Source organism: Protopterus annectens, chromosome 5.part1 (assembly GCF_019279795.1).
Source record: "Protopterus annectens isolate FY-2018-M chromosome 5.part1, PAN1.0, whole genome shotgun sequence".
Taxonomy (NCBI): Eukaryota; Metazoa; Chordata; order Ceratodontiformes; family Protopteridae; genus Protopterus; species Protopterus annectens.
The window spans coordinates 631,833,999-631,856,505 of NC_056736.1; the positions used below are offsets into that span (position 1 = coordinate 631,833,999).

Sequence of the window (22,507 nt, forward strand, 5' to 3'; positions counted from 1 at the left end):
CTGTGGTTTCCTTAGCTGGGGGGGGGGGGGGGGGTCATCCAGAGTGATTAAGTTTATGGTCTGATCTAACCAGTGACGGTTTGACCTCTGGTGTGGAACACCTGCCACCCATGTTGGTGATGACCAGGTCCAATATGTTTTCACCTCTGGTAGGGGAGTTTACCAGCTGATCCAGGATGTTTGAGTTGATGAATTCCATGAATTCCAGGAAGCGCTGGGTCTGAGAGTTTGTGCTCTAGTAGTTTCCCCAGTAAATGGCAGGGTAATTGAAATCGCCCAATATCAGGGTGTTCAGTAGGACCTTCATGATTTCCAGTGTCTCCACAAAGGTGGAGTGGTGGTCCTGGGTCATGGAGGGTGATCTGTAGCAGGCCACAATTTGCATTGCAGATTTGCCCGATGTTAGCTGTACATGGATGATCTCAGAGGTATCATGCTGCGCCACTAACCTGGAGGTGTAGGTATCCATGATGAATATGGATACACCCCCCCTCCTTTTGTGTTTCGGTCCGTGTTTTGTGGCCAAAACGTGTGGTATGAGTTGTAGCCCGGTAGTGCTGGGGTGCTCTCTGGAGCCTTGAACCAGGTTTCAGTTACTGCACAGATGTAGACATTCTCCGTACTGAGGAGTGCTTTGAGCGCTTGCATTTTGAGATTTAAACTCTTGGCATTGAGTAGCAGAACCCTCAGTTTTTTGTCAATTGTGCTGTTTACGGAGGTGGGTTTGACTTTTGAGCTTTGCCTAAAAAAGGCACTATGGGGGCTGCAAGAGCCTTGGCCAGTATTCGAAAGCCTAGGTGTGACAGGTGCAAGCAGTCTCTTACGAAGCAACGCGGCTTGTCGAGCATGTCATCCCAGGCTGACAGACACTGGATCCCCTTTGAATGACACCAGAAGCTTAGCCAATTGTTGAAATTGATTATTTTTTCTTTATACTGAGGTATCATTCTTGGTGAGAGCAAGATGCTACTCAGGGTCAGGGTCATATCAGCCTGGGCTACATGATCAGAGAGCTCTTCCATGTCTTTTCATGTAGTCCAAGGAGATGCGTCTTAGGTCATTCACACCAACATGAACAATGACAGAGTCATATTTGTACTTGTTCTGGAGTGACCTGAGTGTTTGTGTTACGTGGCGGATTCTGGCTCCCGACAGGCAGCTAACAGTAATCTTCTGCGTGTCCAGCCTAGTAAGTGGGACGTCAGTGTGCCTGACTATAGAGTCACCTATTACTAGTGTGTTAGGTATGTTATTTTGCCTTAAGGGCTGTGATTGTGCGGCACACTGATTTTGTGTTTTATGTGTTGTCTGGTTTGTGACGGGAGGTGCAGGTTGGTTGGGTGTCTGCTTTGGAGGTCTCTGATATTTTTGCAGGTTTTTATTTAGAGCCTCAGAGTATGATTTTGTGTATTTATGTGTATTTTTTGCCAGTGCTGTTTTAGTAGGTCTGTGTGCGGCTGGAAGTGTGGTGCAAGTGTTAACCTTCTCGACCATCTGTTCCAGTCTTGGGTGGAGACAGCTTAACTTCCAGTTTGGCTGTATAATTGCATCTCTCGCATATGTTAGTGTTTTGTGGTAGGGTTGTTTGTGTACATGAGGCAGTTGTAACACTGCCTCAGGATACCCAGATTCACCAGCTGGACTAGAGAGTACACCTGAAATTACCCTTTGGTCATGCCTGAATAGTAGGGTGAGCTGCTTATTCGCTTGGTTGGTGAGGGGTGAATAAAAAGCCTTGCCCTGCTGGGCAATCAGTGTCAGGGTATATTAGTGCTTGCTATTAGGTCTGAGCAAGTGCTAGGCTGTAGGATGCTTTTTGAGTGCTTAGGTTGACAGGACTAGTTTCAAGGGAAAAACTGAAGAGGAGACTTAGTGGAGCTGGGAATAATTTAACCATAGATAACCGGCACTGCCCGGTGTGCAAAACAGTGCAAACATGGTTTTTATAGTAGGAAAATGAAAGAGATAGAAATTAGCTCAAAATGGCCAATAAACTACTAACTTCTAGCCTGGAACCACTTCTCCAGGGACAGATAGGTTGCTCAAAGCTCCCCTCTCTCACAGGTGAACAGAGTAAACTTCCTTCTATCCAAGTAAGGTATGGGCAACTGAGAAACTACTATCACAGCCCTGAATTCAGCACTAGCCTGAAAACTGGACTATACTAGCTTAGAAAGGCGGGAAACAAAGATTTTTTTTTGTTTTTTTTGAAAAGATAAGGCAAAAAACAGTAAAAAAAAATACACCTAAAACGGCTTTAAACGACTACAAACAATCAGAAAAGGCTATCGCACTTTAGTGTGTAGCCTACAACAGTTAAACAAATTATTTAAACAAAAAACTTTTTAAAAATGCAGGCAGTCAAATAAGTGCAATATGTGAAAAAAAAAACAAGCTTTTAAGTCACAATAGACACTAGAAAATAAGAAGTTATGTACCTACCATAACGTTCCATGTTAGTTGTCTTCTTCTCGTCTTCTTTCTTGCTGGATGGGTTCGGAGCCAATCCTCGGCTCCGACTCGGCCAATACTAAAGCTCGAGAGCTAATTCCACTGGCGCGAGGCTCCCCTATATCCCACAATGCTAGGCGGTAGCTACTCAGATATCGTTTGATAGCTAGACCAAGCAATTCTAGTCTCCATAGTATGGAGAAGGGTAACCCACCTCTATATAAACCAGAGTGTAAGGTATCCCAGACCTAACAAAAGGGGAAATAGAGGTGGTAGAACGTGTGGGAATGAAACTCTTCCAGAGGAAGATCACAAAAAGAATTCTTATCGGTCTGTCCAGGCTTGGGGGAAGGAGGGTGTGACGCAAGACAGAATGCGAGAAGAAGACAACTAACATGGAACGTTATGGTAGGTACATAACTTCTTAATGTTAAGTTGTCTATCTCGCCTTCATTCTTGCTGGATGGGACCGCATCCCTAGCACCTTATCCCGGGTGGCCTATCGGAACAGACTCTTGAGAACAGTGGAACCAAAGTTGGCACGGTTTCTGGAGATCATGTCCAATTTGTAATGTGAAATGAAGGTATGAGGAGAAGCCCAAGTGGCTGCTGCACAAATAGAATCGATTGGCAGCCTGTCCTGAGAAGCTACGGATGTAGCTAATGCCCTAGTTGACTGAGCTCTAGGTCTTGAAGGTAGTTTTTGATGTCTGATCTCTTAGATGAATGTAATTGTAGAGGTGAGCCATCTAGAAAGGGAAACTTTGGTAACTGGAAGGCCCGATTTCCCTTCTGCATATGATAGAAAAAGCTGATCAGATTTCCTGAATTGTTTAGTTCTGTCTAAATAATATCTAAGTTGGCGGTGAACATCCAGGAAAATGTAGCTTTTGTTCCGACCTGTTGGAATAGTTAGGGAAAAAGACGGGAAGATCAATTGTTTGGTTTAGGTTTGTTTGAGAGAAAACCTTAGGTAAAAAGGAAGGATTAGTAAGGAGTGATACCCTATCTTTGTGAAACACTAAGTAAGGAGGGCGACTGCACAGAGCATGGAGTTCAGATATCCTTCTCACTGAAGTTATGGCTACTAGAAAAAGTGTCTCCCATGAAAGCAACTTCAGGGAACATGAAGCCGCTGGTTCGAAAGGGGGTAGGATTAAGGATGCCAGAACCAAGTTCAAGTCCCATTGAGGCGGGGGATCTTTGATTGGAGGTTTGAGAAGAAAAACACCCCTTAAAAAGGCTTTGCAGAGCTTGTGAGCCATGATGCTAGACTCCGATACACCTACATGATAATTACATATAGCAGCCAACTGAACTCTAATGGTAGATGAAGAAGAGCCTAAATGAAAGAGTTCTGCTAGAAAGTCCAGAATAGACTGGATAGGTGCAGTGAAGGGATCTATATTTTTTGATGTTGCCCAAAAGGAGAAGCGTTTCCATTTGCTATTATAAATCTTCCGGGTAGAAGATTTATGAGAGGCTATCAAGATATCTCGGACCGAGCGAGATATTAAGGGAAGCCTGGCTAGGGTCAGAACCAGAGAAACCACGCTGTGAGGTTGAGAGAATGAAGAGACTGGTGCAGCTGGCCCGATTGATGAGTCAACAGATCTGGCACTGGGTCCAGATGCCAAGGCTGCTCCAAAAGGTAACGAAGGAACGGAAACCATATCTGTCGAGGCCAGTAAGGGGCAATGAGGATCATTGTCACTCTCAAGGCGATGGCTTTCTGAATTAGTTGAGTTGTCAGTGGAAAGGGGGGGAAAGGCATACAGAAGTCCCCGGGGCCAATCGTGGACTACAGCGTCTCTGGTGGGATGGTCTGGTAATGGGAAGAGAGTGAAGAAGTCGTGACACTTGCTGTTTTGGGGAGTAGCAAAAAGATCGCAGCAAGGCTGGCCCCATCGTTGGAACACTTCTCCCAGTACTGATTTCTTCAGAGACCACACGTGGGGCATGAGAATTGCCCTGCTCAACTTGTCTGCAATCACATTGGATTTCCCGGGAATGTGAGTTGCTACCAGAAAACGCTGAGAAGAGATTGCCCATTGCCAAAGTCTGAGTGCCTCTCGACATAAGGGGTATGATCTGGTTCCGCCTTGTTTGTTGATGTACCACACTATGGACATGTTGTCCGTCTGAATTGCAATAGTCCCTGTGGGAAGAGAGTCGTGAAGGGCTTGCGACGCTAAAAGCACTGCTCTCATCTCCAAGACATTTATGTGCAAGTGGCACTCGAAAGGTTGCCACGTGCCCTGGACTGTCCCGCCCTGATAATGCCCCCCCCACCCGATCAGGGAGGCGTCTGTTGTCAACGTGGCGACTGGGGGGGGGGGGGGAGTGAAGGGTCTTCCTTGGAGAACCTGAGGTGATGTGATCCACCAAGACAGCTGATTCTTGCATGATTGAGTCAACAATATGGTGTGGGAAATCGGGAGCTGTTGGAAGGACCATTGAGTAAACAGCATCCATTGGAGGATCCTCATGTGGAAGTGAGCTAAGGGGAGAAGGGGGATAGCTGCTGCCATGAGTCCTAATACCTTCAAAACTAGTCTGGCTTTGACTTTGTTGCATTGTAAGAGAAGGTAAACTTGTTTGCGGATGTCTGACACACTCTGCTCTGAGTCTGGCTGAAAGATTGAGTGTGTTTAATGTGGCGCCTATAAGGGTAATAGATTGACAAGGCGACAAGGCAGATTTTTCGAAATTTATTGAAATGCTTAGAGCTTGGCAAGTTTGGATAGTGAAGTCTCTGGATAGTAGTTGATGCCTGGTGGTGGCAGTAAGGAGCCAGTCATCTAAATATGGAAACACCTGGAATCCTTGACGTCTCAAGTGAGCCGCGACCACTGCCATGCATTTGGTAAACACTCGGGGGGGGGGGGGCTGTAGCGAGACCAAAGGGCAGGGCTCTGAATTGATAGTGACTGGCTCCCAGCCTGAAGCGGAGAAATCTCCTGGAGCGTCTGTTCGTCTTTATATGGTAGTACACGTCCTGAAGATCTATCGAGCACATCCAATTGTCCTGACCCAAGAAGGGTAGAATGGACTGTAGAATGGACTGCGTGACCATCCGGAATTTTGTTTTTCTGACATACTTGTTTAAGTTGCTGAGATCCAGTATGGGTCTCCAGTCCCCTGTTTTTTTTGGTACCAAAAAGAATTTGGAGTAGATTCCGGATCCTTGTTGGTCTGCTGGGACTGACTGGATAGCTCTTTTTGATAGCAGCTTTGAAATTTCTAGTGCTGCTTGTTCCCTTAGACTGGGTGGAACGTCTGGAAGGGATCCTTTGGGTTGGGATGGAATGTGAATAAAGGGAATTTTGTAACCCTTGGATATGATCGACTGTACCCATTTGTCTTGTGTAAGGGAAAGCCAGACTTTTGGGTACAGAGATAATCTTCCCCCGACTGCCTCCGAAGGTGGACAGCCGGGCAGTACCTCAAGGATGCTGAAAGGGTTTATCAGAGAAAGTTTCTCTGCTACCCTGGTTTTGCGGACCTCCTCTGCCTCTAGGGCGGCATCTATTATTATTCCCCCCTCTGCCTCTAGAGGGGAATTGACCTTGTGCATCAGATGAGACTCCCTGGGTTTGTTTGCGGAACCACATCTTTCCTCCCCTCTGACCGTTGGGATAAGGCCTAGAAGGGGTAAAAAAACGGACTCCCATGGCAGAGAGAGTCTTACCTTCCACCTCGCACCTAGTCAATGTATCCTTCACCTGAGGACCAAACAAGGATGATCCATCAAAGGGGGAATTGGTGAAGGACGCCTTGAAAGGGTCCGCAAAGTTGCACAGCCACATCCAGGCGTGACGCCGTAGGGCAACGCCTGTGCCTGCGGCTCTACTCGCCCCATCCGCAGCATATGAGATAAGCCGCATGGAGGAGTTAACGATGGAGTTCAGGGTTGCCAACTGGGAGTTCATTCTGTCTTGGAACCCCTCAGCTGTTGGATCCTTTACCTCTTCACTCATATCCTTGAGTAAATCTCTCTGGAGACGAGTGAAGTGACAAATAGTTCAGCGACCGCATTGAAAAAGTCGCTGATGAAAACATCCGCTTACCATACCTGTCCATGGTCCTAGATTCCTTATTAGGAGGATGGACAGGTACCGAAGGATCGGCTAACTCCTCCTTAGTGGCTGCGGCCACCACCATGGCATCGACGGAGACACCTTTAGATAAAAAATCTTTTATCTCTAGGGGCAGTAATAAATTTAGACGGCCTCCTCGGGATGGGTTCCACTGAATCAGGAGCCGTCCAGGCCTTCCTTGTCACCACTTCCATAAAAGGGTCAAAGGGAGGGGACACCCAGGACATAGAAGGGCGACAGCCGAACGCCTCAAGGTACACTGACTCATCCTCTGAAGGGTTAAGGGCTGGCCAGTTCCCCCTCTGTTTCAGGATTTCAAGGATGTCAGCAAAGACATCCTCAGAGGGGGATCGAGGGGAACCTTCAGATTCCTCTAAGTCAGTGTCAGAGATAATAGACTCAGGAGAGTCAATGTGCTTCCTCTTGCACTACCTCTTCCTAGGGGTTCTCCTACTGGGTCAGGAGAGGCCTCGGAAGAGGAGGAAATTCCCAATGGGGAAACTTGAGGAGTTGGCTTTCTGCGGTCTGAAGCAAGGATGTGGATAGAAATCACCGCAGGCACTGATGATGGAGGGGCTGACTGAGCCGACTGTGGGGCAGACTCTGGTTCTAGCACGCTCCGTATGACCTCGAAGGCACCCCTATCGGGCAAGGCCGGAGGTCCCCGCTCCATAGAGACCAGGACCCCCCCGGCACCGACAGGGACGGCTCCGAGGCCGATGTCGGAGCCGAACTCACCAGCGCCGAAGCACCGAGAGGGAGAGCGGGGTCGGACAAGGGTCCGATGCCACTCACCCCCCTCAGAGCCGACGAGGGAAGCTCTGCGCCGAGATCCCTCCAAAGAGGAGATCGGAGCAGATGACGGAGCCGAAAAGGAAGGTATCGGATCCGACGCACCAACAGTCATGGCTCCGATGAGGCCCAGCTCCGAGCTCAAAGGAGTCGGAGGAGGAACACATTGAGGGACAGAAATAGCCACTGACTGATGAGTCGGGCTATGAAGCATTTGGGCCAGTGCCTCAGACTTGAGAAGTCTACTCACTACCCTTTGCAAATCGTGGTCAGATAACCTGGAAGACCGTGAGGAATGCGATCTATGGCTCCACTCTGAAAGAAGAGGGGACCCTGGCGCCGAGTGAACGGAGCCGATGGAGGGAGACCTAGACCTTTTTCTTAAAGGTTGCTCCGATAAAAGTATCGGAGCCAACTGAGTCTTATCAGTCTCGGCTCCGGCCGGAGCCGAGGTAATAGTATGAGGCTTAGAAACATCGGCTCCAGCCGGAGCCGATGTCGAAGCAGTTTTGATGCTTCCAGAGGACGGCTCTGAAGCCGGAGCCGACTGTCTGGAAGTCTTAGAAGGCTTCCCCGACACAGACTGGGTCGGGGGGCCTTCAGGCTTTAATAAGCCACTCAAAATTAATTTATTTTTGCGTTCCTGCAGGACTCTAGGGCTGAAACCATGACACACAAGAAACATGCAGGTGCAAAGGTCCCAGGCAATACACACAAGAAGTGTGACCGTCTGTCAGAGACATTTTCTGACAGCACGAATCAAACTTCTTGAAGCCCGAGACCTTTGAAACTTTAGACATTGTAAGATTAGTGTTTAATAAAAAACACACAAGCACAACTTAAAACAAAAATATAAAACCAGTCACACAGAAGGACCAGGAAGGGGAAGAGGCCAAAGGCCTAACTTGTAAAAGGGGAATAAAAGGGTCAATTAAACACTAAGGGGGACCCGATTAACTCTAGGAAACTATTAAAACAAAATTTTATACTAAAGGGGAGAAAAAAAAAAAAAGGTCTAAAAGGATTATTTTAGTAAACACCACTATTAACCTGTCAGAGCCGGTAGAAAAAGCACCTCGTCAGCTAAGCGGCAAACGAGATCAGAGTAGTTACCGCCTAGCATTGTGGGATATAGGGGAGCCTCGAGCCGGTGGAATTAGCTCTCGAGCTTTAGTATTGGCCGAGTCGGAGCCGAGGCTCGGCTCCGAACCCATCCAGCAAGAATGACGGCGAGAGAGACAACTTAACATTCTGCGTTTAGGCAGAAAACAGTTGAAAGTGCAGAAAACGGATACTTAATCACTCTAAAAAGTCTCTCTTCTAAGCTACAAGGCTTGCATCAGTTTAAGGCTTTCTAGTGCTACCCAGTAGAGGCTAGTTACAGGAAAGATGGGAAACAAGCGCAGATGTGGTCTTTTAAACCAGAAAGTTGAAAGAGACGGACAAACTATCCAAATGGTCAATAAACTACAATTTCTGGGCCAAGAACTTCTCCTCTGTTGGTAGACCTAGTGCTTACCACTCCTACTGATAAGCTAGAAGGCTTTCCTCCAACACAGAAAGGCTTGCAGGGCTCAGAAGCTTGCCAACAGTCCTGGATACAGCAACTCTGTATCTGGACTAGGCTAGTTACAGGAAAGGTGGGAAACAAATGCGGCTTTTAAACCAGAACGTTGAAAGAAGGAAAAAAACTGCCCAAATGGCCAGTAGCTACAATATCTGGGCCAGGAACCACTCCTCTTGTGGTAGATAGGCTACCGAATGCTTACCACTCCCACTGATGAGCTAAAAGGCTTCCCTCCAACACAGAAAGGCTTGGGGGGCTCAGAAGCTTACAAAGAGTCCTGGATACAGCAAATCTGTACCTGGACTAGACTAGTTACAGGAAAGGCGTGGAACAAGTACAAATGCAGGCTTTTAAGCAAGCAAGTTGAAAGAGATGGAAAACTGCCCAAACGGCCAAATAAACTACAATTTCTGGGCCAAAACTCACTCTTCCCGTGGAGGATAGGCTACCTAGTGCTTACCACTCCCACTGATAAGCTTGAAGGCTTCCTTCCAACACAGAAAGGCTTGGCGGGCTCAGAAGCTTACTAACAAATCCTGGATACAGCAACTCTGTGACCAGACTAGGCTAGTTATAGGAAATGCGGGAAACAGGAGCAAGTGCAGACTTCAAATCAGAAAGAGATGGGAAAAAAAAGTGCTCAACCAGTCAATAGCTACAATTTCTGGGCCAGGGACCACTCCTCTTGTGGTAGACAGGCTATCTGATGCTTACCACTCACACTGATAAGCTAGAAGGCTTCCCTCCAACACGGAAAGGCTTGGGGGGCTCAGAAGCTTACAAAGAGTCCTGGATACAGCAAATCTGTACCTGGACTAGACTAGTAACAGGAAAGGCAGGAGACGAGCGCAAACAGGCTTTTAAATCAGAAGATTGAAAGAGCTGGAAAAGCTTCCCAAACGGCCAATAAACTATAATTTCTGGGCCAGAAACCACTCCTCCTGTGGTAGATAAGTTACCTAGTGCTTACCACTCCCACTGATAAACTAGAAAGCTTCTCTCTGACACAGAAGGGCTTGGGGGGGCTCAGAAGCTTACCAACAAGTCCTAGATACAGCAAATCTGCACCTGGACTACACTAGTTATAGGAAATGCGGGGACCAAACGCAACAGGCTTTTAACCAGAAAGTAGAATGAGATGGAAAAATTGCCCAAACAGCCAATGAACTACAATTTCAGAGCCAAAACCCACTCTTCTCATGGTAGACAGGCTACCTAGTGCTTACCACTCCCACTGATAAGCTAGAAGGCTTTCCTCCAACACAAAGGCTTGGGGGGGCTTAAAAGCTTACCAACAGTCCTGGATACAGCAAGTCTGTATCTGGACTTGACTAGTTACAGGAAAGGCAGGAAACAAGCTTAGAATTTTTTTTTTGTTACAGAAAAGCAGCTAAAACAGAAGTAAATACAATTCAAATTGCAGTGCAGGCCAGCACACCTGTGTGTGTATCAACACTATCGCAAATACAGTTCAAATAAATGCAATTAAATTAAACTACTAAAAAACAAGTGCAGAAGGCAGTAGATTAGAAGGCTACTAACAAGCAGTAATACGTGCAGAGTAAGAGCAACTGAACAGATGGCGCTCAGAGGAGCAACTAAGACAGTTACAGTAAGAGCAGCTGAATAAAAAAAAAAATATATATATATATATTTTTTTTTTTTTTTTTTTTTTTTTTTTTTTTTTAGGTAGGGAACAGTGCAGGATTAAGAGGCTACAAGGGTTGTCCTTCCCAAATGCTCTCTTTGTACACAGTAGGAGTGGCTGAAATCAGAATATGATCTCACTGCACTCAGTTGAGTGAGCAAATGAGATGGGCCCAGGAGGAGTATACAAATACAAATCTACAAGAGGGGCGGGCAATTTCAAAGCCACCAACATTAACACCAAAACAAGAACAGGGAGGGTGGGTGAAGTAGAGAGACAACCACAACTTCAGTTGTGTTAATATTCAGTGAAAAACACAAATAAATAACTTAAATACAGTATTATATGAATAAGAGCAGATAAAAGTGTACTTAAATTCACTTATAACATCCTGCTGATTTCAGGTAGATGTTAGCCGGCCAAAGCTCAGATATTAAGCAGAGATAACTCAAAATGTACCACTTATATAAAGGTAGGACAGAATTACTACAAAAATTACACAAACTGTACCTGTGGGTTTTCACAAAGCAAAATGGACTCTTGAAAACTGATCTGGTAGCTACGCAAAATCTGTTCTTTCCCTCTGTCTCTGCAAGCTAGACAGTATTCTGGAAGCTTCAAAGTAGACGAATCATGAAGCTGCTAAAAGAAAAAAAGACATGAAAAAAAATCATTCCTAGACAAACAATTTACACTTGACATTTACGACCCCACAACAGTGGAAGCCCATATGTAGAAAGCTCAACTTATAATACAGTAGTCAATGCATTTTGTAAATAGAAATGTAACAGTCCACTTCCCCTCTTCGCTATCAACTTACTTAAAAATTTGAAGTGGCTTCTTTTTACAGTTGAGCTGTTGTACAACCCAAAAAGACATATGAAAAAACTCTTGGAAATAAACTCTACAAAAATTGTGACAAGATGCCCAGTCATTACTTCTTTTAACTTTTACGTTCCATGGACTGGTGTAAACTCTTAATTTGAGCTATAAAATGGTTACTGACAAAATGAAAGAGAAAATGATTGAACCACCACACTTAAATGTATAAATGTGCACAGTTTAAATTTAACATTTTAAATGTTAAATAGAACACGGAACAGTGTAGAATACAAAAAATTACTCTGTCTACATCTTAAATACATGTTTAAAGAAAAAACAGTAACAAAATAAAAAACAAACTTGTACACAACGCACTTGGTATGCAGTACAGGTTGCATCTCTTGGGAAAATCTATGAAATTACAGGTCATTTGTGGGGCCAGGGTTACACAGACTATGTCCAATTGGTGAACTTGGATAAGTAAAGCTGGGAGAATGCTGTAGATTTCTAAGTGCAGTGACAGGGAAAGCCTTCAATATCCTTTACAAATGCTTCCCAGTTAGATTGACCAGAGGCGACAGACTAGGTGCTCACAGACAAATACTACACTAGCTTCACTTGTAGGCCATTTTAAGCTTAGCAAACTTCTCTTTCAAAGTTGAAAATCAAACCCCCAACCCCTATTGAACTACAATGTCCTGCCTTCTGTAAATCAGCACTCCTAGGGTAGTGATTCTGGTGCATTAACATCTAAATGAATGTTGCTACTGTGATGCTGGTCTAAAGTTGTAAGGACAAGTTCAATTTTTGAAATGTCAAGCAGTGATGTTTATATTAAAATATGCGGCTTTACTTTAGGTAAGTTATTCTGTATTTGTTGGGAGGATTTACCTATAGCTAGTAGAAACGACTATAAGGAGTATTAATGTACTTTTTAACAGCAACTGTTTAGAGTCCTTTGATAGTTGATCCTGTAGGGAATCAAGTCTTCAAAATTATTCAGAATTCATACTTTACGTGGATAATGAATATTAAGCGCTGGGGTCAATATATAACCCTACCCCCAAAGCATCTATATTGGGAGATTTGTTCAAACAGGGGTGTTGAGTTTTGGGCATGCCACATTGCGAGTCCCTAAAGTTAGTGATTGTTGTATGCAATATGTTCTTATTGTACAAGTTTGTGATATAGAACACTGTAAAGCAATAGCTCCCAGATCAGCTCATTAAATTATATACATAAAGGAAATCTGATGGAGAGATACTGCAGAGGTTACTGGCACCTAGAGAAAAAATTGTCCTAACGCAGACAGAGCGTTGTAAAATTCCTACAAGTTAGAAGCTTAGAAATTGTCAGGACAGCTGAACATGCAGTTCTGCAATCTTGTGAGAAGCACTACTGAAAGCTTTAGTAAGTCTATGAAAATAAACATGCAAAAAAAAATGCTCCAAGTACATTCTTATACACATTTGATAAAAACCTATAAATAAGTGCACAGATAAAAGTGCCCATAAAGCCTCAGTGTGCATGTGGCCTTCATATCCTATCTTAACTTCAAGTATGCATGCATCTCTTCTTTCAACTGACATACACCTCTGCATGAATGAGTCTCACAGATATGGAAGATGCCATTTCCTGGGCAACATATTCTGTCCTGTAGTCTTTGAGAAGCACAGCCTTATTTCACCCTTACACGCTTGCTCACTCTTCATAAAAGCCTAACTTTAACAGACCCGATTATTTTAGACTGTCCCTTCCAGAGATAGTCTTTCAAACTGTACACAGACATCCAGGGCCTCTAAATCAGTTTTCATAACCTTTGCTCCTTCTGATACATTGCCCTTTTTGCAATCACACAATACTTGCATTTAAGTAGGATTTCCAAAACTGGTCTCAGCCCTAGCACTCTATCCTCATAAGTAAACCTTAATATTTTTTTTTTTTTTTTTGGGGGGGGCATACTTGCTTTATCCATCAGACTACAACTCTGGTAAATATACAGAATGATTTTCCTGTGTATTATCAGCATTTCTTTACACCCCCCCCCCCCACCCATCGTGTAATCCTACACTGGCTTCTGTTTCTCCACAGACCACTGATATCCCGTAGTCATAAAAGTCAAAAATGACACCTACGAACAATCTCGTCTCCACTTACAATGCTTTCTCTTACCTAGGCCTTAAACCATGGAATGTACTTTGCAACATCAGATGCTACCACTCAACAACAGAAAGTTCATAAAACAATTACCACATCATCAAAAACAAGCAATAAGCTACTGCTTTAAACATCCTGAAATAGAATCTAGCAACAACCTCTTACAATATTCATGAATCATACCATATATAACTCTGGAAATTTGCTTTTCTAATATTACACACCACACAATCTCTGCACTTAATTACATTATTGAAAATTTTTGTGTAAAACTTTATACTACAACTGCTGGTATTATAGAAGTCTGGAATAATTACTTGCATATGGACTTGTACTGGCCTGCTCTTGTAAATTTACTTACTGTACTCTGTGTACTGGCAAATCTTGTACTCCCTGGGCTAAGCATGAAATGGGTTCTGAATATGCAAGCCCATCACCTTGGCTAACAAACTTAAATCATCCCCAGTGGTGTGGATAACTTTGAAGAAACAGTGTGCGACCTTCAAAGCATGAACATTCAATTCAAGTGTTTACTCAATACACATATTCAGATATTATGGCATACTGTATAATGTACCTCTCACGTCAATTTGCAAGGTAAAGAAAAAGTTGAATGACATACTGTTAAACCATCAATTCAAGCAATTATCCCACGCAAATGCCAAACAAAAATTGTTCAAATCCAATCCACTTCGTGAAAGTCAGTGCTAAAACAAGTTAGCACACTACATAAAACATTTTACTGAAATAAAAACAAGCATTTAAAAATACTCCCTGTACATGCAGTTACCTGTAGCATTAAAACTGATGTGATGACAGCAACCTGTGCTTAATTTACAGGAAAAAATAAAAAGCACAGTAAAGAGACACCCTGGTAGGGAATCTGACAATGGTTGGAAGGAGGTACAAACTGCAATAATCTCAGTTTTGTTTCTGTGCATTATTTTAAATCAATAACCATCATCATGCCTATGACAAGGCATCCGAAGTGACAGGAAAGAGCAATGCTCTATTCATGTTCTGCATCCTCATATGGTGTGTGATTAATACTTTTCCAGCACAATTCTGTGGCCTTGTATACATCTGAGGAATAGGGCCAGAAAGTGTGTAAAGCAGTTTCCTGTGCAAGAAAACTAATCAGTAGACTTTGTGAAATTTAATTTCTGCCGCCTGCTGCTACATTCAGGTAAAAGTCAACATTCCGTTTCGTCTTTTTCGTGACACAATACTGGTTAATGGCCATTCATGACCTTATCTGGACTTTAACCAAGCCATAATCAGATCATACAGAAGATGAGAGAATGTTAATAAATTGGGTATACGACAGCCCCAGCAATATGGGCAAGTAGTAAGCACAATAATCTATGAACCTATGAATATGCAAAACTTACAGCAATGCTCTCAGAAGTTATTCTCAATGTTACACGCAGGTACCACTATCTCAAAACCTCGGGTTAATACAGCAGATCTTTCTGTACATGCAACATCTCAACCTTACAATGTAGTTTTTCAATCATGACATTCCATGTAGATGAATGCTTTTTTCTCTCCATGCCTTTACTTCTGCATTAAGAAAACTATAAAGATAAATTTATCACAAATAATGCAGCTACTGCAGTTTCTAAGACTGCAAATGTTAATACCAGTAATTTCAACCCTGATCATCTGTGTGTCAAATCCACTTAAACTTTTTTTTTCAGAACCATAAAACAAACAGTTCTGCATTCCTTCTGTATCTTCTTCAGTTTAAGATCAACACCTTTCACTGCTTTCTTGTGGGTTAGCTACCAATTTCTTCAGGGCTTGCCTATCAACACCACAAAGTTTTCTGTCACTATCCCCTGGGCAGAAAACCTCAATGACCTAAATATTTTTTCTAAACTTAACGTCTTTTTTTCAATGGGTTCAAGTATGGTAAGCACTTTAAAAAATGCTAATTAAAAGAAAGTAAAATTTTCAAACTTTCCTGTGCAGCTTTGTTCAATATTCCATTATACTAACGAACATCTAAACCAACACAAGCTAAACTACACATCATTCCAGAGTGCCTAAGTATGTTGCTACAACAAGCTAACAATATGCATGCAAGGAAGTCGGAAAATGGTAAACTTCAATCTACTTAAAGGAATACAAACATTGTTTATAAATACAATCAGTTGTATACAACGTAATTATTTGTAAACTCTTTCCTTTGTTCAAGGGATAAAGACGGAAAGGAATGGAGAACATTAAGTTACCAGTCTTTTTTCCCCTTCCTCTCCAAAACAAGGAGAAAAGACAACTGAAGAATACCCTCTCACTTTGTATTAATACTTCAAGAGACTCTTTCATCCAGAAAGAGAATTTCTGCCATGCTGAAGTTACAAGACTAGCAGCTTTAATTCTGCTACATCCATCCATTTCATAGTACTCACTTTCATCCAAATTCAAAGCTACAGGTAATGAAACGTAGTGATTTCAAGGCAACTCCAGATGTGGTGCCAGTTCTCTGCAGGGCATGCATATATGCACTGTGCTCCATTGATGCAGTCTCAAACTCTCTCTTTATATTGCTACAGTTTAGGCAGTATAAATAAAAGCAGTCCGTCTTGGCAGTAGCTTCCTGCTTCTGAATGTGGGAAGAAAGTGAAAACCCCCAAAAAGCTAAGAACATTCAATGTTAACCACCAGGCCACTATGCTGTCCAAGTCTGTCAGACACCCACTGAAAATTACCTGGCACAGCTACTGACTTTGCAAACCTCCACTGGAAATCTCTCCATGCTGCTATAGAGGCAAGCAAAAGTGATTCAGGTGGATTGACTCAAGATAACATACTGCCGGTTTATTTCAAAACAAAGAAGCTAATTACCAAAATGTACAGTTTTTCCTTTCACACCTCAAAGGTTACAGCTCCACTTTACTGAAGCTCTTACCATCTTAAATGGCACAAGAAGCAAATCACTACAGCCCTCATATACGAGACTGAGCATCACTTTCAATTCTATGCAAAAAGTACAAATATAACTAAAGATGAAACTGAGCAAAAACGTACTACTTCAAACTAAAAAGCCATTTGAGACCATCAGCTATTTTAAACCAACCATTTTTTCCAGCTTGATCGGCCTTTTAAATAATTTTCAGTACCACCCAGAAATAAAACAGCCTAACAACATGGTCTGTTAAGTGGGTGTAGTATCAGAAGGGTAAGACTAAATAGCTGAAGGCCAGCTCTCTTATAGGGGAAAGGGTGCAACTTGGGGCAGTGATGTAAAGATCTCCAACTGGAAAATGTAAAGGCAGCAGCACACTGTGCAAGTATGGCAAACAGGAGTTTGATACAAGTATAAGGTATGTGCACCTACTGATGTGTTGATGCCTTTGGAAAACAGGAAACACTGACTAATATTATGGGCTGTTTTGATCCTCAGGTCTGTTGGTGGCAGCCAAGAAGCTACTGCTGCAAGACTAAGTCTCTCCTTAAGAGGTAGGACTCCTGAGGTGCAGCAGTGAATCAGTGCAACTGCAAATCAGGTGAGGGTTGGAGTCAGGCAGGACCAGGAACAGGGGAGGGAGAGCGAGAGAGAGTGTGTGTATGTGTGTTGGGGGGGGGGGGGGGATACTAGAAAAAAAAACTAGTTCTGCATACACCATCACATTTCTGGAACATCAGGTCCATGCCCGGCCATCATCCCTAACAGTAGGACAAAGCGTGGAGAACACCTGGATTACTCAGCAGGTAAAACAACCCTAGCGTGCTAAACACCCTGTCCCCATCCCATAATGTACAGTGGTGCCTAGCATCTGGAGATGTGAGTCAAGATGCACAAAGTTGTCAGAATCTGGAAAACTAAACACTTGCAGCCAAATACAGGACTACACTTTATCCCTCTTTTCATAGAACAGTGCTGAATTTGGGTGGTTCTGTGCTGTAAATATGAAAAATGGCAAACTTTCAGAACTTAAATTTTGTTTTATTTCCCTTTAAATACTGCAGTAACTTACTGTATATTACAGTAGAATAACTAACATGAAATAAGACCGTACATGCAAGCTTCATCACTAAGCATTTGTTTTGATAACACGGGTTAATGGTATGGTTTTGTTCTGCTAAATCTCATTTTTACTAAGATATCCCACCCTAAGAATTAATGTCTGTTTGTGAAAGGGGTCCACTCTGATAAGTTGTCTGAACAAAGGAACCAGGCAAGAACGTTTTTTTTTCCCCTTTGATATCTGCTTTACATTTAGACCCACTTTCAAAGAAAATAAGGAACAGAGAAACTCAAAGATATATTTGGTGTGGTTATTCAAGAAAAGTTGGCTTAAGCTGCAGACAATATTTTGTACTAAAGTCCCACAAAAGACACTTCATTGCTGTGGAACATTTTCAGACAGTTTGAATTTTTCTGGGACATAAAATTAATCAAGATAAAACAAAGGCTATAGCAGTAAATTATGTATTCACACGTGAATTGGTTCAGCAATGCCCATTTTTATGAGGATATACAAGATGAAGTATTTAGATGCATGGATTAAAAAGCATTCTGTTACGTCTACTAAGGATATGTGGGGAAGAGACTAAACAAGAGGATACAAAAACTGGAAGCTCTTGTTTATGGATACAGATAGCAACATACAAGCACTGAAAATGCATTTGGTCCCTTTAGTTTTATATAAAACGCACGCATATTTTAACTAACCTGTAGAGAAGCTGTGGACAATAATTACTAAACAATTGATGTCATTTATATGGAAGGTAACCAGGGCGAGAGTTAAGTGGGATAGGTTGATCCCTCCACAGAAGACTGTTTAAGATTACCTGATTTGTATTGATATTTTGGAGCTATGCAGTTAAGTTCCATATACATAACACAAGCAGAAGGTTAGAAACAGAAGTGGAAAGGGATGACGATGAGGGTGGAAGGTGGTTTGAAGAAATAAGGAGCAAATAAGATTTTAGATTCACATCTTTAAGAACCACCACCATACAAAATATAGTCAAAGTTGTAGACAGTGTTCATAAGTGTTATAATGAACAACCACGGGCCTTTTTAAGCCTAGCCATGCATCCCAAATCTCTGACAAGTTCTGGTACCCTTGATAAGTGTAAGCAGGGGCCTGGGAGATGAACCTTTTACAAATTGCCTGTATCCATTAGAGAGAGGTGCCAAACCAGGAATGAATTTCCTGCTCCCCCATTCAACTGTCCAAGTTAGACTTGAATAGGATTAGGGAGGAACTCTGCTTCACATGGATGAGGAGCCTGTTCCATAGACGGGATAGTCTCTAGGACGCATACCTTTATCTCCAGCAAGTCATATTTATATCACAGGAAAGGTTTGAAGTCTTTAGAACAGGTAATTCTCATGCTGTTTGTTTTGTGGCTATGCAGGAGGTCCAACAGGGCAGGGTCAGACAATGCCCTGTATGCCAGGCACAGATCTCCACTCAACAGTCTGTAGGAAACAGAATACAGGGGATACAGGCTTGAGGCAGTCTGCACAGGACATTTTTCTTGCACACTGTATTCTTTTAGCGAGGAACCTCTGTGGATGTTCCAGCTGTTGGACATGCCTGGTTAGGTACATACCAAAGGGGGCAATGTACTCAATTATTGTTCTTAGAAGCGGTTTTGGCATTCATTAGACCCAAGTCAACACAGAAATGGAGTAGAGAGATTTTGCCAATACGGATAACTGCAGGTAATGGTATAGAAAATAGGCAGAAAGGGAGTGGAATTTATTGAGAAAAACTGGCAAAAAAAACAAGACACTGGGAGCAAGTAACTACAGAAGGTAAGGTAACAGAGTTGGATGGTGATAGAAAAATGTTGTGACTACAGGTTAAATACTGCCTTCCCAAGGACTGATAAGAACATAGGCATAGACAAAGGGATAGGGGAATCCTAAGGAAAAGACCAGCTCTATGAAGAGTTTTTTAGTTGTGCCTAGAACAGCAGTGGCTATTTAAAAAAAAAAAAAAAAAAAGATAATTAGTAGGGTGTATAAAATACTGTATGAAAATTACACAAAATCAATTAATCAGAGGGAGGTTAGAAAAGATTTGGAAGAATCAATGGAAAAGCAATTTACAAAGGAACAACTGGAGGACATGAGCATGGCTCCCAAGAATGCAAAAAACTCCAGGAGGTTTAGGACTTTGTCAGAACTAGTGGGGGAAACAAAAGGCTGTAATCAGGAAAATTATTCTTTTGAGCTGGGACATAGAATCTGAACTGCCTACATGGAATAAGACCTTGTTATGTTTAATGCTACTGGCTGCCAAAAAGCAATTACTAAAAAATGGAGAGCCAAATCTAAACCAACTGTAACTGAAGCACTGAATACTGTTAAAGAGATGAAAAAAACTGGAGTGTTTAGAAAAGGGAGAAAGCAAATTACATAGAAATAAATGGAATCTGTGGGAAAAGTACATGCAGCATAATGTTCAGGAGGAGTGAGGTTTAATAATGTAAAGTGGAGTGAATGACATATCTTATAATGAAAGAAGGAAAACATATAGGCAATATGTAATGCTCTTCCAGACTGATTATTATGTCAACTCCATAACTTCTGCATCTGATAAGAGGAGATTCAAGAGGTCAATTTTATTTAAAGTATGTACCCACCATAACTCTGCATCTGTGTTACCTGTTTTCATCCATTCTCAACTTATGGGTCTCAGATCTAATGTCGTATCCATCCTCAGCCACTTCGACAGACTTCAGGCTCTGTACCTCGAGCTCCTCCCCTTACCCATAATTCCCTTATTTACCTCAGATTAAGTTTGCTCTCTATTCAGCGAACCACAATATGAAAAATGATCAACCATTACCATTCTGTGAGACAAAACTACTATAACACAAGGATGAAGCAAAAGGGGGGAAAAAAGCCCTAATGCTCACATAAGCATGACATGGAAGAACAAATCATGACATACTAAGAGGCTATCAAAAAGGAAGAGTTTGGAGGGTGCGAAGTTGAGTAAGGAAGAAAATTACAGACGCAGACTTATAGTGAGTACATAACTTGGACATCAGACTTTGTCCTTTTCGTTCTTTCGTCACCTGATGGAACAGAGTACCTCCAAAATAAGCCTATTTGGTACTCAAAGGAGGATATTCAAAAATACAGCAGAGCCAAATGCTGCCCTATTATGCAATAGACTGTCCAATTTGTAATGTGTTACAAAAGTATGAACACCGGACCATGTAGCAGCTGCACAAGTGTCCTCTATAGACACAATGGCCCAAAAGGCTGATGTGGCCAAATATCTGGTACAAATGTGCCTTAAATGGTTGGATAATGATAAACCTTTATACTTGCAGATAAAAACAATGTAGTCAGTGAGACATCTGGCCAAGATTACTTTTGAAACTGCTTTGCCCAACTGAGCCTCAGAAAAGGAAAAACAGTTTAGATTTTCTAGAAGCTGCCATCAATCCAAAGAGCTATTAATACTGGTCTAGCTGGTAAACAAATGAAAAGAAAGGATGTGCAAGGATTGATTTCATAAAGTGTCTACTCTTGCCTGTGGCAAACTTGCAACTTACAGGCACCAATGAACTCCAGAGTTTGAGTAGGGAAAAGTTGAGACTTGCTGCAGTTTACTGCAATGTCTAGTTGGAGATACAGATACAGCAAGTGCTCCCAGGTTTGATCAGTACAGGCTTGGTGGAAGCAGAAAGGAGCCAGTCATCTTGAGAAGGAAACACCTGGAATCCATTAAGTCTCAGGTGACAGCAGTCACTACAATGCACTAGGTGAACACCTCATAGCTGCAGTGAGACCAAAGGGCAAAGCTTTGAACTGGTAGCGACTTGCTCCAAGACGGAAGCATAGATATATCCTGGAATGCCTGTGTACCTTGATAGGACAGTATGCATCCTGGATATCTATGCAGCATGTACAAATGTCGTCCTACAACTGTGGCAGGATGGACTAACTATGACCATCTGGAACTTCGACTGTTTCAAGAATTTAGATTGCCGAGATTGAAAAATTGGTTTTGGGTCCCTTGTCATCTTTGGAACTAAAAAGAATCTAGAGTTGGTTCCAGATCCTTGCCTGTCTGGGGGGACCGGTTGGATGGCTCTTCTTCAGCAGCTTTTCTATTTCTATGGCTGCTGCTTTCCTCTGACTGGGTGGAACGTTGGGAATTCTTGTTGCATTTTGGGAGTAGCAGGAAAAATGGTATGTAGTAATCTCTGATTATACTACTACGCATCCACGCATTTTAATGGCTATCCAGCCTTCTGGCTGTAGAGACGAGCGCTTGTGAGTGCTTCCAGAGTGAAACAGTCAGGTAACTCTTCAGGGGTGCTGAAAGGGGTTCTCAGAGAAAGGACCACTGAAGCCCTGGTGTAGCAGGCCACCTCTGCCACGTGGGCAGCATCTTCCATTAGACTCCTCCCTCCCCTGCCATGATGATGGGATCTCTTTCCACAGGAGTTCTGGGAAGAACCCTGCCTCTTTCTGTACCACATCTTTCTGCAACTTCTCTGGTTCCAAAAAAAAGGTCCTTTGAACAATAGAAAAATGGATTCCCATGGCTGGTAAAGTCTTCCTAACTTGTTAACTCCAAGAGAGCCTCTTTCACCTTAGGGCCAAACAGGTGGATCCATCAAACGCGACACTGATGGAAAACTTTAAGCGCTCCACAAAATCAAAGGCACATTCAGGCATGCTTTCTAATGGTTATTCCTGAACCTGCAGCTCAACTAGCTCCCTCTGAAGTGAGAGAGACACAGAGATCAGTATCCTGGAAGCATTACATAAGAATAGGTGGGTGGCCAGTTGTGAAGATACCATCTTCTTGTCCTCCACTGACATGGACCCCAAGAGGGTTTTGGAAAACTCTCTTTAGTGGTCTGCAACCACCACAGCATCCACTGGGGGACTCTTCCTCCAATGAACTATATCCTTGGGTGCAACATGATATCTGTCGGGGTACTTGGGAATCGGCTCTCTGACATCCAGATACTTCAGGC

The 22,507-nt window shown here is 42.8% G+C and overlaps 1 protein-coding gene across 3 annotated transcripts in view; it reads right to left on the minus strand.

Moving 5' to 3' along the window:
- Positions 1 to 22,507, minus strand: part of USPL1 (ubiquitin specific peptidase like 1) — a 1,186,769-nt gene that overhangs the window by 667,242 nt on the left and 497,020 nt on the right. For 2 of the 3 annotated variants that reach the window (XM_044073246.1, XM_044073245.1), the window contains exon 5: positions 11,069 to 11,200. In XM_044073246.1, coding sequence (XP_043929181.1) covers positions 11,069 to 11,200 — 132 coding nt within the window. The remainder of the gene's footprint in view (positions 1 to 11,068; positions 11,201 to 22,507) is intronic. The other variant, XM_044073247.1, reaches the window with a different exon arrangement.